Here is a 15,929-nt window from a genome sequence, read left to right on the forward strand (position 1 = left end):
CATTGTGTCATGAAAATAATGTCAAAATGCAAATATTTCTTAATGGTCCTATAGGCTTCTTTTTTATGCAATATATCATTTCTATTTTTTCCCTTTTGATTTTGGGGTAAAATGTATGTATTTTCGTGATATTTATCCACAACCAAAAATAACGTCATCATTATTAATGATCAAATAATTTTCATGTCCAGGCTGTAGTAAAGGATATGACAGCAGGTAATTGTGGACATTTGTGTCCAGCCATCTGTTCATGCTCGCACACGTCACTGTAACGCTGTTTTCCCACAACATATGCCAGCACAGAAGGTGCACGCCAAATGTACCTGCACACTACACTGTCAGAGTTCACTCTATGCACACTGGAGAAAGGAAACAGATCAATCAATGTGGCATTTGCAAGGCTTGTGTGTGCATAAAGTCATGGTGTTTTTGAAATGGCATAACGTATATTCAGCTGTATTTATCATAAAATAATATTAATTAAACAATGTTTTAAAATAAATTATTTTGCAATAATGACCGGCTGACTGCACATTATCCCACTTATTAGATGGCTGCTGACCAATAAATAAATAAATGGACATTAATTATTGATTTGTGTTCACATTATTTTATTATGTGTAAAGAAAGTGACTCTCTAAAAATATGCTGATGGTATTCAACATAGTTACAAATATAAAAATTAGAAATCTTTTAAAAACCTCATTTAAAACATGTGTCAATTTGTAGAAATGTAATCTTTCAGACCATGTTGGATACACAATTTTTTTTAAAAAATATTTAAAGCATTTTCCACAAAAAAAGGACTCTAAAAATGTCATGTGGTGTAACCATTAAGTAAAAAGTAATAAAATACTTTCCTTGCACCTTGAATACCTGAGTGTTTGTGACTTAATCATAACATTTAAAAAAAAAAAGCTTCTAAGTCATTTTTAAGGTGAAATACAGTATATATATATATATATATATATATATATATATATATATATATATATATGTACTGTATATTATACTAAAGGGGTCTAAAGGGGTCCTCTCTTTTCTGTTTTTAAAAATATATATATATATTTTTTATATTAATTAATTAATTTCTTTATTGTCACATGGCAACAAAATGCCTTCCTACATGTTGGTTACACACAACATGACTGATTTGGTGGACAAAAGTTGTTCAAATAGTATCATATATATTATAATTTCATATTTAAAAATAAAATTTGTCACTGCTTATTGCATTTAACTATTTGCATTTAATTGTGAATTGTGTTTTTAATGTATTTTTGAATAATTTAATAGATCTAGACCAAAGAAAGAGCATCACGACATTCATTGACCTACATATAATAATAATAATAGTAATAATAATTCATGTTTATTTACACGTATATTTAAGATTTTGAAACAGATAGGTTCACAATTCATTCGGTGGGATTAGAACAAATAATTCGGCATACAAACCTCTATGAAATATTGCAAATGAAGAAACGCTTATGAATGAAATTTGCATTACACGTCAGAATATGTTTCTGTGTGAAACAATAAAATTAATTATATGATTGGATGGATCGTTCTCTTCTGCACGCCATGTGCTCGATTTCTCACCCTGACTGACTCTTTCAACCCCTTGGGGAAAAAAGCAAAAAAACAGATTGCTTTTTCACCTGTGCATTATGGCTGGGAATCGAACAGCTCTTCACCAGCCATCGATTCAAGATCACTGCACATACACACAAACAAGCCACCTCATATGGGCAGGTGTGAATCAACCACTGCACACTTTTCACACTGACATTTTCTAAGTAATTGAACTTGTGCAGAGGACACAGACATGCAATCTGTAAGATAAAAAAAATAAAAAAATAAAAAAATGGTTCTGTGACATTTTCAAAATAACACAACATTTGATCAACTGAATAAGAAAGGAGATGCCACTATATATTTCTCATGATATCATGAATTATATGTCTTCACAAGACATATTTGACTGTGTCCTGATGTAGTCTGATGATGTTTTTGCAAAGAATGGCTTTTAGAAAATAAGAAATATAATGCTACATTTACTTAGCTTTATAGTAAATACTCAGATCACACATTTTAAAATAATAAATGGAAAAACTTACTGTGGACAGTTTTGACTTAAAGGAATATTTCAGGTTGAATAAAATTTTAAGCTCAATTATCAGCATTTTTGGCACAATATTGACTTCTACAAAAAAATTATTTTGACTCACTCCTCGCAAAAATAAATAAATAAAAACAATTTGGTTACATTGAGGCACTTACAATGGAAGTGAATAGGGCCAATCCTTAGACGTTAAAATACTCAATGATTCAAAAGTATAGCCACAATATGTAAACATTGTACGTGTTAAGATGATTTTAGTGTGATTACTGTAAATCGTTTACTAACCTTATCAGTGTAAAGTATTATTTATTATTTATTCAATATTATAACTTAATTGTCATGACAACGAAACCCTGTAATCCAAGTATTGGAGATAACTTGTACACAAATAAGGTTAGTAAGCGATTTAATCACTAAAATTGTGTTCCCTATCTGTCACTCACTCAACATTGTGTCAATGTAGTGACACTAGGGGTCACTCTTGGGAGCCCCAAACACCTCTGCTTTTTTGAAAAAAGGCCAATGAGTATTGGCCCCCGGACATACGGGTATAAAAGGAGCTGGTATGCAATCACTCATCCAGATTTTCTCTTCGGAGCCGAGCAGTTGTATTCAGTGCACTGAATTCAATTCCCTCCAAAGACGCACCTCAAAACTGCTGGATTTACGGCACATTTCAGCAGCTCCTCCTCCTTTGCACCCATGGAGTGCAGAGAATGCCCCCGGGCACTTCGGCAGAGTGAAAATAAGAGAGTATATTCTAAAAGAGTATATTTTCATTCACAAAAAGAGCGGCATACACACGGAACATCTTTTTAAAGATGCCTTTCCGTTTGTGTGTTATTCCTGGTTGCGGTCGTTATCTCTCCGCTTCTGATGGCCACGATCGCTGTCTTACGTGTCTGGGCACTGCCCACGCAGAGACATCGTTTGTGGATGAGTCATGTCCTCATTGCGAGAACATGACCATGGCAATGTTGCGGTCGCGGCTTGCTTTCGTAAGAAAGCAAGCCACCCCAGCGGCTCCCCGCACCGGTCCTTCTACCTACGGGTTTGAGGCCGGGTCGGTTAGCACTGGGGGCGATTTGGGGACATCAATGGGACAACCTCTGCCAGGTATCCCCCCACAGACCTCCCATTCCCCAGCACGCTTGCTTGCCCCGATCGGGCTCTCGTACGAGACCGCCGGCTCGTCTCAGCGGGAGTTCGACTTCTCGTTCGGAGCTCAGGAAGACGATGAGTTATCGAGCGCAGTATCGGAGAGCGGGCTCGTCCAGTCTGACACAGAGGCTTCGGCTGGGTTTCCTCCTTCGGGAACGGTCACCCAATCTCACGCCGACGCGGAAATGACAGACATGCACCGGTCCTTCTACCTACAGGTTTGACGCCGGGTCGGTTAGCACTGGGGGCGATTTGGGGACATCAGTGGGACTACCTCTGCCAGGTATCCCCCCACGGACCTCCCATTCCCCAGCACGCTCGCTTGCACATATCCGGTGCGCACGGCCATCGTCACGACGACCGTACACTGTCCCAGCTGAGGCACAAACACGCCTACACAGGATTGGTTCCAGTGGACTACGGGGACGAGATTTCTCCTCCCCCCTCCTCAGCCAATCTTATGGTGGGTGGCAGGAGCCAGGTAAGTGCTTCGATGTCCCTTGACTCAGTACGGCCACGGGGCTCGAGTCCCCTTGACGTGGCACCTCGAGCTCTGTCCCGCCGCGAGGCCCCACCCGGCGTACGTCCGACGTGATCATTCCCTTGGTACCCCTCGTCCGGAGTTTGGGCGCATGGCTCGCGCTTTCCAACCCGTCACAATGGCTGACCCGGACCGTCCGACTCGGCTACACGATTCAGTTCGCCAGGCACCCGCCCAGGTTCAGCGGCGTCCGCTTCACCTCGGCGAAGGGTGAGAATGCCGCTACCTTGCGTGCAGAAATCGCTCCCCTTCTGCGCAAGGGCGCGATAGAGCCTGTCCCTCCAGCCGAGATGAAGAAAGGGTTCTACAGCCCTTACTTCATCGTACCGAAGAAAGGCGGTGGGTTGCGACCAATCCTGGACCTGCGAGTACTGAACTGGGCTTTGCACAGACTCCCGTTCAAGATGCTGACGCAAAAACACACTCTAACGAGCGTCCGGCATCAAGATTGGTTCATGGCGGTAGACCTGAAGGACGCATACTGCCACGTCTTGGTCTTACCTCGACACAGACCCTTCCTGCGGTTTGCCTTCGAAGGCCGGGCGTACCAGTACAAGGTCCTCCCCTTCAGCCTGTCCTTGTCGCCTCTCGTCTTCATGAAGGTCGCAAAGGCAGCCCTTGCCCCGCTAAGTGAAGTGGGCATCCGCATCCTCAACTATCTCGATGACTGGCCCTGACCGAGGCACCCCTTGGTATAGATGCGCTGGCACACAGCTGGCCCTCTGGACTACGCCAATATGCGTTTCCCCCAGTGAGGCTACTTGCACAGTTCCTGTGCAAGGTCAGGGAGGACAAGGAGCAGGTCATCCTAGTAGCAACCTACTGGCCCACCCAGATGTGGTTCTCAGATCTCACGCTCCTCGCACCACCTTGAAGGTGTATGTAGCCGCTGTTCCCCTCCACCTTGAAGGTGTATGTAGCCACTATTTCGGCTCATCACTATGCAGTAGATAGTAAGTATTTGGGGAAGCATGACTTGATCATCAGGTTCCTGAGAGGCGCTAGGAGGTTGAATCCCTCCAGACCGCACCTCGTCCCCTCGTGGGACCTCTCTGTAGTCCTTCGGATTCTACAGGGAGCTCCCTTTGAGCCCTTGGAGTCAGCTGAGCTTAAGGCACTCTCTTTGAAGACTGCCCTCCTGACTGCGCTCACTTCCATCAAAAGGTAGGTATAAATATTGGGGGGGATTGTACTTGCTTGTTTTGATTATTGGGGGGTTACCTCCCCCCCATCCCCCCGGAATCTACGGCCCTGCCCCATTCACTTCCACTACACGTGCCTTATTGTAATCGTGATTTTTCCTTTTTTCTTTTTTTATAAATACGTTTAAATTATTTTTGCGGTAATGCCACAAATCTGGTGACTGAGCTTTACTTTGTATTGAACCCGGAACACTCCTTTAAAGCCAGCATGAAATGTCATTCACATGCACAGAAAATACTTTTTTCATGATACATTTTCTGAAAACAAGTATTATATTGTTTTGAGGAAGGCAGTTTCTGTAGCTCAACTAGTAGAGAATGGCACTAGTGTACATAAGTTAAATTCCCAGGTAAAACACCAAGTGATATAATGTATGCCTTGAATTTGCTGCAACACGCTTAAGCATCTTCCAAATGCATAAATGTCATGTGAAGGATGTTTCAGTGTTTGTACTGGAAAATAACACAAAGGTACTGATTATTCCCTGATTTTAATATATAAAAATAATCACCCATTCACCCGCTTTTTAAAACCTGTCTTGTCTAACGGTTAACAGTAAAGTGAAACTCTAGGATAGAACAAAAACAGTGAGCATGTTTACATGCACACCAATATGCTGATAACTACCAAAACTATAAAAATCTGACAATGCAAGAAAACCGTGTTTGCAAGAGAATTTAAAGAATTAGATTATTCACTGCTTTTGACATCAAAACATCAACAGCCATGCGCACAGCACTGCACATTGGATGAGCCGGTAAAGGTGTTTACATGCAACGTGAAATCAGGGTAATGGGCAAAAATCTACATGTGCCTAGTGGATTTTGCTTAAACCGTTTATGACCGTACACTTGTAAAAAGCCGTTTAAATGACTACACACTTTTTCGGCTTATTAAACCTAACTGGTGTAAAATTATGCATGCTATGTGTCTCAGACACACTTGCACACACGCAAACACACAGTGCATGTCGTTGCAGCACAAAAGAGAGAATGATGCTTTGAGTATCTATCATTTTGACCTCTTTCTATCTTTTCTTTCTGTCCCTGATTCACTACGCTCTTATGAAACACAGAATGTATGCCTGCCGCCGTGTGTCATCTCACTGATGGCGTGTGTGTTTGTTTGCGAGTTATTTTGAGCAGCAGCATCAATGCAGGACCTGTCAGCGTAGGAGGGTTAATAAGCCCCGAGACTTCAGAGTGTTCGCCTTTCTTCAGTACAGATTCGTTCCTGTGCTGGTGGAAGGGAGGGTGGCGCTTAGACATGTTGTGATTTGGGATTCTTAGTACACATTGCATCAAACAGCGTTAACAGAAAACAGGATATGAAAAATGAAGTCTGAATGCGCCAAGACATGCGGTGGGTGGCAAAGTTGGGTCTGATGCATGTTACAAAGGCTCCGGGCCCTTCTTGTCAACACGGTTATAGAGTGAGTGTGCTATATAGGTGTTGAACCACCTTGTGCAGATGTTAGATTTACTCTGAATACAGAATGAAGAAAGATAAACGATTTAAAGATCGTTAAACCAGTCAGAACTTTGAAATGTTGACTCGATGATTTACGTTTGAGAGATTGTGAACCAAAGAGCTTATTTAAAACAAAATGTTGTGTAATAACACACACAGCGCACAACATTGTCTACACATACTGAAAAAACAAAATTGGCTTAACGTTTTTCACCAAGAGTTAATTATGAAACAATCTAATTTGGTATGCTGGAAAGAGATGGAGTTGTAACTTGTAACACTGTCACCCCCCAAAAATCATGCCGATTTAAGCTGAAGTGTGTATTTTCTGTGCCACAAGCGTCGCCATACGGAATTACAAAAGTAAACATTGTGTTCAAACAACTTTCTGAATACGCCCCCGTCTGCCATGATCAAACAAACTGATAGTCCCGACCCCCAACTCATGCCATTGGTTGATTCAATGTTGTTGTGTCAGGCTGGATGGGTCACTCAAACCAAACAGAGGAATTTTTATAGCACCACAGAGACACAGTTTTTACAGTTTTCAAGAAAATTCACTTACATATGGCTTTCTTATAGTTGTCTCCACATATTAAGCTGGGATAAGATAGTATTTTAACACCGAAAAGTTACACACTTTAGCTTTAATGATTTAGTTTTTAATCCTACCTTTCCAGGTTAAAAAGCTAACAAAAAATGTGCCAACTAAAAAACAAAATTTTCTTTATGCAGATTTCTGGGTCAATTCAACAGGATGTTCGTTTAGGTTCATGCAGTGTCACATTTGGCGGTTTGTAAACAGATGCAACCCAGCAATTTTCAAAATATATCCATATATATATTTTTGTATTTTTTTTATTTTGTGCAAACCAACAAAACCACAACCAATCAGAACGGACTATATATGTGAATATGCCGTCATATTTTTGGGCCAATGTATATTTTAGGGTCTGTTTATTTTAGGCAACACTTCTCTACCATATATATCATTAAATGGTATAATGTTAAAGGAATATTCAGAGTTCAGTACAAGTTAAACTCAATCGACAGCATTTGTGGAATAATATTGATTATCACAAAAATTAAGTTTGACTCATCCCTCCTTCTCTTTAAAAAAAGCAAAATACAAAAATACAAAAATAAATCAGTTACAGTAAGGTTCGGTTCAGAAAACATGGAATAAATCACTTCAGTCATATGGATTACCTTCATGCTGCCTTTATGTCCTTTTTGGAGCTTAAATGTTTGGACCCCATTGACTTTGACTGGCATGGTATGGACAAACAGACATCATACATTCTTAAAAAAAACCTTTGTTTGTGTTCTACAGAAGAAACAATGTCATACGAGTTTGAGACGGCAGAAGGGTGAGTAAATGATGAGAGAATTATCATTTTGGGGTGAATTATTTCCTTAAAACGGTGCTCAACATCACCCCCTACTTGGTCACGATACACAGTGGATGCATCTGAAAAAGTAGGCAGCTGGCTTGCCGCCTTGCTGTCTAATCAGTCAATGGCTTAACCGACAGCATTTTTGAGTGAATGGAACTCTTAACAGAAACTGGTCTTAGAACAGTTTGAAAAGCACCTTATTTTCATTCTACCCTTGTATACAGCATCAAAAGGCAGCATTTTCCAGACCCTATTTGCAAAATGTTCAATTCGCAAAGCCGTCTTTGTCACGTTGCTCAGCTTTTCACTATGTCGCTGAAACTTGCTATGTTGCGCCTGGTTAGAACATGGAGTTAGTCTGGTTATAAAATGGCAGAACAGCAATAAGAACACAGCTGTCTGTTAAATAGAGAATTATAGTCATTAACGGCTCATTATTTAAAAGATGTATTTGTCTGCCGTTGCACGCCTCACTGATAGCATCGCCATTGTATGTCTGTTTCAGTAAGACCCTGTTGAGAAAGCATCATGCTGATGTGAGGCAGAGATGTTATCTGATGATCTTTAATTAATTTTAACATCAGGTCAGTAGCTGGTAACTTGTGGTTGTAAATATAACATATTCCAAATGACCTCAACAGTCTGCAGTTCTCCCCTGAAATGAGCTGACAAAGTCATTATTACCCCCAACCCCCATTTTCCTGATTAATGGATCCTTCCAAAAAAGCATTAATATCATGCGGGAGTTCATTTTTTCACAAGATAATTTTGTTTCTATATTTGTGGTCAGAAATGTCCTGGGGTTTGAGCGATGAGTAATGGCTGTTATTACGAATTCAGTGAAGCTGTGGCAAGTTCATTTATTACTGTATTAGTCTTTCTTTTTGTTGAAATCATTTTGCAGATCTTTGTTCATAAATGACCCTGCAGCAGGTTACGAGCTTGGCGATTACACCTTAAACGGTTACAAGCAAACACAAATTTGATATAAAAAGCAGAAAACAAGCCATGTTTGCCCATTAAATCACTGGTTTGAGGATTATTGCAATTGCGAATAAATCTAATAAATAAAGTAATACATGAATATTACTTATATACTAATAAATATAGGAAATACATCAGTATTTTGTTTCGTCTTGTGTGACATTCAGCAATAGGTGTTAAACTAATGCACTTGCAATGTGTTAGTCTGTGTTCTGGTAATATGCTCTCATTAGCATATTCATTAGTGTGATTTGCATTGATTAAGTTGATTTATTCAAGTATGCGTTAGCAAAGAGGAGATGTGGGAAGCCGAAAGGTAAAATAACATATAAAGTTGGGTCCAAAAGTCTGATTTTTAGTTTTCGGTAACACTAAAATACAGTTACTTTGTTAACATTAGTTAACATGAACTAACAATTAACAAACTTTTTACAGCATTTATTAATCTTGGTTAATGTACATTTCAACATAAACTAACACATTTTTAAAATCAGAAGCTGTATATGTTAATATTTTTTAATGCACTATGAACTAACATGAACTAACAATGAACAACTGTATTTTTATTAACTAACATGGACAAAGATTAATAAATACTGTTAAAAAAATACTGTTCATTGATGGTTCATATTAACATGGTAATGCATTTACTACCATATTAACAAAAGTAACCTTGTTTTAAAATGCTACCCATTTTTCTAATAATATTTATTGTCAGCAAACAAATTGATTTAATATGTTGAATACAGAATCATTTTTAGTATTTTTGTGTGCTAAGTTCAATGTAAACAATGCAATCTGACCTTTTGTATAAATGAGTTAACATAGTTAGTGTCACAAATTTGCTTACATGTGATTAGTGACCTGGAAATAATGCAAAATCTTAAAAACGTCCAATTCATTTTACGCCACCATTAACATTTTTCAAAAATCCTACAAGTTTCTGTTCATTTCCGGGTTTAAATTAGATTTTGAATGGCAGATTTTTTTCAGTGTGGACACCACTGTAACTCTAAAACCAATAGCACAGAGCACAGAACAATCAGTCCAATCATATACTACAGAGAATAACACATGCACATTCTGAATTATTCTATCATGCGCAACTAGTATGTTTAGCCTAAAGCGGAAATTGTGACTCATATGAGGACCTTTGTGTGTCATTTGATGTAAACCAGAAAGTGCTATAACATATATGTCCGTCTAGGTTGTTACCAGTGTCAGAAATTATGTTTTACATTAAGGGGCAATATTTGCCTCCTGGATTTGATTTTTAGAGGCATATTTTTACCTTTATGAGGGCGTTTTTTTTTTCATCATTTTTTTTATTTTTTTTATGTCAAATATGTAATTAACTGAATTAATTTATTAATACAAATTCTCAAAATTGAGAATGTAATACCTCTTACCCTAATAATTCATTCAACTTCAACTAATTTTTATAAGTAGGACTATAATAGAATATTAAGAACTATATCAGATGTTAAAAAAAATATTTTATTACGAGGGAACATTTTGAATTTTGGTGGCATTTTGTCTTTTTTAGTGGCATTTTTGCACCGAGCCCCCTAAATTTTGGACCCTGATCGTTACAATGGTACACATGTTGAACTGAGATGATCTTTATCAGACACAGTCTTTCAATTCCCATCTCTCTCCAGCAGAGTAGTCTGTAATCAGGCCAAGGGCAGAGAGAGAGAGAGAGAGTGTGTGTGGGTGGGTTTGGGTGGTTTACGAGGACATCTTTTTAGGTTACACACTGGTAATTACAAGGGTATTACACTATAAATATGGTTTATGAGGACATTTTTAGTGTACCCATAATTCAAATCCCTTAAAAACATACTAAACAAAGTTTTATTGAAAATGTAAAAATGCAGAAATTTTTTTGTGAGGGTTAGGTTTAGGGTTAGGGTTAGGGGATAGAATCTATAGTTCATACAGTATAAAAATCATTATGTCTATGGAGAGTCCTCATAATGATAGCTGCACCAACATGTGTGTGTGCGTGTGTGCGTGCGTGCATGCGTGCGTGCGTGCGTGTGTGTGTGTGTGGAGTGGTGGTGGCGTAGTGGGCTAAAGCACAGAACTGGTAAGCAGGTTGCCGGTTTGATCCACAGATCCACCACCATTGTGTCCTTGAGCAAGGCACTTAAATCCAGGTTGCTCCAGGGGTGTTGTCCCTGTAATTAGTGCACTGTAAGTCACTTTGGATAAAAGTGTCTGGCATATGCATAAATGTAAATGTGTGTGTGTGTTGATGTCTCGGATAGACAGTTGCTGTGTAAAAGGGTTTTTGAGAGGACAGCACAAAAAAGAAAAAGGAAATGAGGGTGAACAAGATAGAAATTGAGCATGTAGAGACAGAGGAAGAGAGAGAGCAGTCTTTTTTTGCAGTTCCATGCCTGGACTAAAAGCACTGGGAAATTATGCAAAATTGCTGCTCAAAAACACTTAGCAAGCAAACCCAGCAGTCAGGATCTTTCTAATGAGCGCTATATTATTAACACCATGATGTCTGCTGATGGATTTGAGCCAGACATTAACCTGCAATCAGACGGCGTTTGAAACGAGAGCCGCCGTCTTACCTGGAGAAAATCACAGCTAAATTAGCATTTCAGTGTCAACTCTTTGATTAAATGCCTTCATTAATAATAACAAAACGTCTGTCTAATTAGAATACTAGCTGAACGAAACGTTTTGTGAATGGGCTTGCATATTAACTGAGGATGAAATTACTTCAAATGAGCTTCATCAAAAGGATCAACTGTTTCTTTTTCAGACAGATTTTAAATGGCTCTCATGGGAGCAACAACAAGATGGACAAGTTGACCTGGTTACTTCCAAATAATGCATATTGTGGGCATATTTTTCTAAAGGTGTGGTCACACTACACTTCGTGCTTCATTCACTCCCATTCAAACGCATCTAAACGTGGGAGACCAGAAGCGCAAGCTCATGCAAAGATATTTTGCATTCCGCTGCATACAAAAGTTAAAGTTTGGTGAACTCTGACCTGCAAATCTGGACAAGACGTGACCAATAGAAGATTGAAATGTCACACACTGACCACTCGGCTTGATTGAAAGAATGCATATAAAACTGCATGTTTTATTGTTGCATGAAAGTGAGTAGATGGTATATTTAAAAATTTTGAACATTATATTACTTGTTATTTGTGATTTTTTTTTATATATATATATATATATATATATATATATATATATATATATATATATATATATATATATATATGGTGTCCAAAATATTTTGTACTCTCAAAGTCTAGAGTGACCACCCATTAAGAATTTGGGGGTTTGTAAACAAACTGAAACTGAGCAGTCGGTATGTTTACATGCACTTTAAAAGTTTGATTTAAGCTGGACTAAAATGATAATTCATCTTTTTAAAATGTTGTGAACATGCTTTAGTCCGACAGAAATCGTCCGATTTTTGCAAAGTCAGAGAAACAGATCTAGAAAATGCGGTTGTAGCTCGACTTCGTCCAGCATGCATACACGTTAACTGGACCTCAACTGGCCTTGGTGTTGTGCGTGTGCTCCGAAAGACAGTGGCAACGTGCATTGTGCATTGAATAGTTCCTCAGCTGCCGTCCTTCTCTCAAATATTCAATTATGCATTGTGTCATGTGTACTTGGACAAACACTAGCTTAAATGCTCAAAAATCGGCTTGATTTGAACATAAATCGAATTAGAAAAATGTACGATTATATTCTTTGAATATTGCAAATGTTAATAATTTTGATTAATGGAATTTACATTAAAATATTTATTTTGGCTTGCTCAGCATGCATGCCATATTCTTTTTATCAGCTACACATCCAAAAGCAAGCTGGGAACTATGTTCCTGAATGACTTTACTGATGTTTTGTACATCAGTAACTCAAGACTACTTGCCTAAATGGCCAACTTCACTTTGGTCTTCTTAGAAGCTTCTTAGAAGCATATTTTTAATACATTATACTCAGAGGCAAGCAATTGACTTGTCTGTGATTGATTTCAATGCTCAGCCGCAGCACAAAATAAAACATACGTTAAACCGAAAATTAAAGGAATAATCCGGGTTCAATTCAAGTTTAGCTCAATCAACAGCATTTGTGGCATAATGTTGATTACCACAAAAATTTAATTGTACTTGTCCCTCCTTTTCTTTAAAAAAACTCGTGACTCCAGTCAGGCTTCCTAAGCAATCAATTGGCCCGGATGCTAGGGTGGTTAGAGTCACGTTGCGTTAACCTCCTCATGGTTGTGTGTGGATGCCATGGAGAGTAGCATAAGCCTCCACATGCGCTAGGTCTCTGCGGTAACGCGCTCAACAAGTCACATGATAAGATGCGCGGATTGACGGTCTCAGACGCGGAGGCAACTGAGATTCATCCTCACTATGCCACCACAAGGACCTAGAGCGCATTGGGAATTGGGCATGCCAAATTGGGGAGAAAAGGGGAGAAAATCTACACACACAAAAAAAAGGAAAAAAAAGAAAAACTCTGGATTACAGTGAGGCACTTACAATGGAAGTGAATGGGGCCAATCTGTTAACTTTAAAATACTCACTTGTTCAAAAGTAAAGCCACAAGACATAAACAATATGTGTGATAATATGATTTTAGTGTGATAAAATCGCTTACTAACCTGTTCTATGTAAAGTTATATCCAATTTTACCACTTTGTTGTCATGAAAACGTAAACCCTCTAATCCCGGTAAACGACAATTTAAGCAACTTTACAGCTCAAATACTACACAAGTTTTAACAGAAGAATCATTGTAATTGCTTTTGTAAAATAATAAGCTTCACATTTCTGCCTTTAAACATGCCAAAAATTTGCCCCATTCAGATTCATTGCATTGTAAGTGCTTTACTGTAACCTTGATTTTTGCTTTTTTTAAATCAATTATTTTTTTGTGGTAATCAACATTATGCCACAAATGCTGTCGATTGCGCTTAAGTTGTATTAAACCAGGAATTTTCAATTTAAAAATTTGCTGCAACATGAGTAAGACCTACATGGGCTGCTATAATTGACGCTTCACAATTAGTTAATTGTGGCAGCTGTAAATGTAATCTTGATTATTTATTCGATTAATTGTGCAGTCCTATGAACTTTCGTACCAATGAAATGCATTAGACCAATGCTGCAATGATGAACCCCAAAAGCACAAGAAAGCGATTACAATTCAAAGTCACCTAACGTGTCATTTAGCAGACACATTTATCTGAAGCGACTTCCTGCACATTTGGACCAACCCTGGACCAATTTAGGCTTAAGTGTCCTACTCAAGGCTGCAATGGTGACCTTTCAGTGTTCAAACCCCATAACCTTTCAACTACCAGCCTAAGCTCCACCAAACCTCTAACCCCAATTTTTAAACCCTTGACCTGATCCCCAATATCCAAGCCTAAATCTGACCCTCTGCCCCTTTATCAAACCCAGACATGTTGCCAGTTCTGGTCCTAATCCTTTATTGTTGAGAAACCCAAACCCACATCCTCGGACACACACACATAGGTCCACTCACCGCCATCATCCTCGTCAAAGGAGTTCATGCAGGGGAAGTAGATTGCCAGGGCCTCGAAGGATGCTGACAGGCTGATGCGACTCTGCGAACGCTCCATGTACAGGCCCGCCGTTGGTGCCGGTGCCGTGTCCGCCGGCTTGGGCAGGCGAGCCTGGGCATTCTTCACGCGGAGCACAGCACGCGGCGTCTTGGCTAACTTTCACCGGCCCCTTCGCCAGCCACGAATAAAAGAGAAAAACCAAATGTCAAAACCCCCAACTGGTCAGTCTCCTGTATGTCCCAGCAGACCTGGTTTAGCTTCAAGAATCTCTTCAAGTTCCTCTGACAAGGTGATGTCCAGACTTCTCAGAGAGTGGTTACTTTCAGTCCTTTTTCTTTTTTGTCTATGTCTTCAGGAATACAGAGGAAGGCAAATTAGAATATAGAGAGTCTGTTGTGAGCTGTATCTGGTTCAGAGAACATGATCTGTTGCTTTTCCCTCTCTGGCTGTGCCCTCATTCGGCTGTGCACTGGATGGATGGATGGATGGATGTTTGGATAGCATATAACGTGGCGTGAAGGAGAGGAGGAGAGATGGAGAGAGAGGAGGGAGATGGGAGTGAAGAGAAAGACGGAGAGAGAGAGGAGAAAAGGTTCTCACCATTCTAGCAGTCTGATGCTCATTCACTTTATTCAGCGTTGAGCTCTTTGTGGAGACAAAAAGGGGGAGGATACACCCAAGAGCTGTTGCTGGGATTATGAATATTGGCCAGTCAGAGGGTGGATGTCAGGATGTGGGTGTGGCCACAGTCTACAGGCACAAAAGCTGTGAGAGAACATCTTTCATGCCTTCACCGACAGCGAGCATCCCTCTGTTACTCTCCAATAACATGGTCAAATGGAAATCTTGAAAGAGTTGGCAAGATGATGCATTTCAGACATGGTTTGACTGCATTTTTTTTCCATTTCTTCCTCTTAAATCTGATAATTTTTAAGGTGATGTGGGTCATTTTTATGTTTAAATACTTTCTCCTATCCTTGCTTAATATGCAGAGACAACTAGAAGTAAGCAACATTGGCTCATCCAATGGCTTGAGTTGGGGCAGGGCTATCTGTTTGTCCAACCAATGGCAGATGGGGCAAGTGTTGGAGAAATCTGTTAAAATAGGTCTTCATTAGTTTTTCTTTTTCATTTGGTAAACTAGCACCGCAGAAATGACAGATAAGAGTGAAACTGAGTAAAACTAGAGTAAAACTGACTCTTTAACCCAGAATAATCCTTTAAGAAGCGGAATAAGAATGACGCCTCTAGCCAAAAAAAAAGGCAGTTTCTGATAAAGATGCTCTTTGTCTTCTGTGTGTGTGTGTGTGTGTGTCTGTGTGTGTGTGTGTGTGTGTGTGTGTGTGTGTGTGTGTCTATGTGTTTCTAAGAGGGCTGCAAATGTCACCTGTGCCACCTCAATGAACAATCACAACTCTACTGCAAATAACAAATGCACAAGCATCACTCATAGTTATGAACGCCTC

General features: G+C 39.4%; 1 protein-coding gene across 3 annotated transcripts in view; it reads right to left on the minus strand.

The window, feature by feature from the left end:
* The window catches only part of LOC127449493 (regulating synaptic membrane exocytosis protein 4-like), a 40,551-nt gene extending 25,476 nt beyond the window's left edge, over positions 1–15,075 (minus strand). For all 3 annotated transcript variants that reach the window (XM_051712966.1, XM_051712965.1, XM_051712968.1), the window contains exon 1: positions 14,424–15,075. In XM_051712966.1, the coding sequence (XP_051568926.1) occupies positions 14,424–14,520 (97 nt within the window). In that variant the 5' untranslated portion in view covers positions 14,521–15,075. The remainder of the gene's footprint in view (positions 1–14,423) is intronic.
* Between the last annotated feature and the right edge of the window lie 854 nt (positions 15,076–15,929).

Source organism: Myxocyprinus asiaticus, chromosome 12 (genome assembly GCF_019703515.2).
Source record: "Myxocyprinus asiaticus isolate MX2 ecotype Aquarium Trade chromosome 12, UBuf_Myxa_2, whole genome shotgun sequence".
NCBI classification, from domain to species: domain Eukaryota; kingdom Metazoa; phylum Chordata; class Actinopteri; order Cypriniformes; family Catostomidae; genus Myxocyprinus; species Myxocyprinus asiaticus.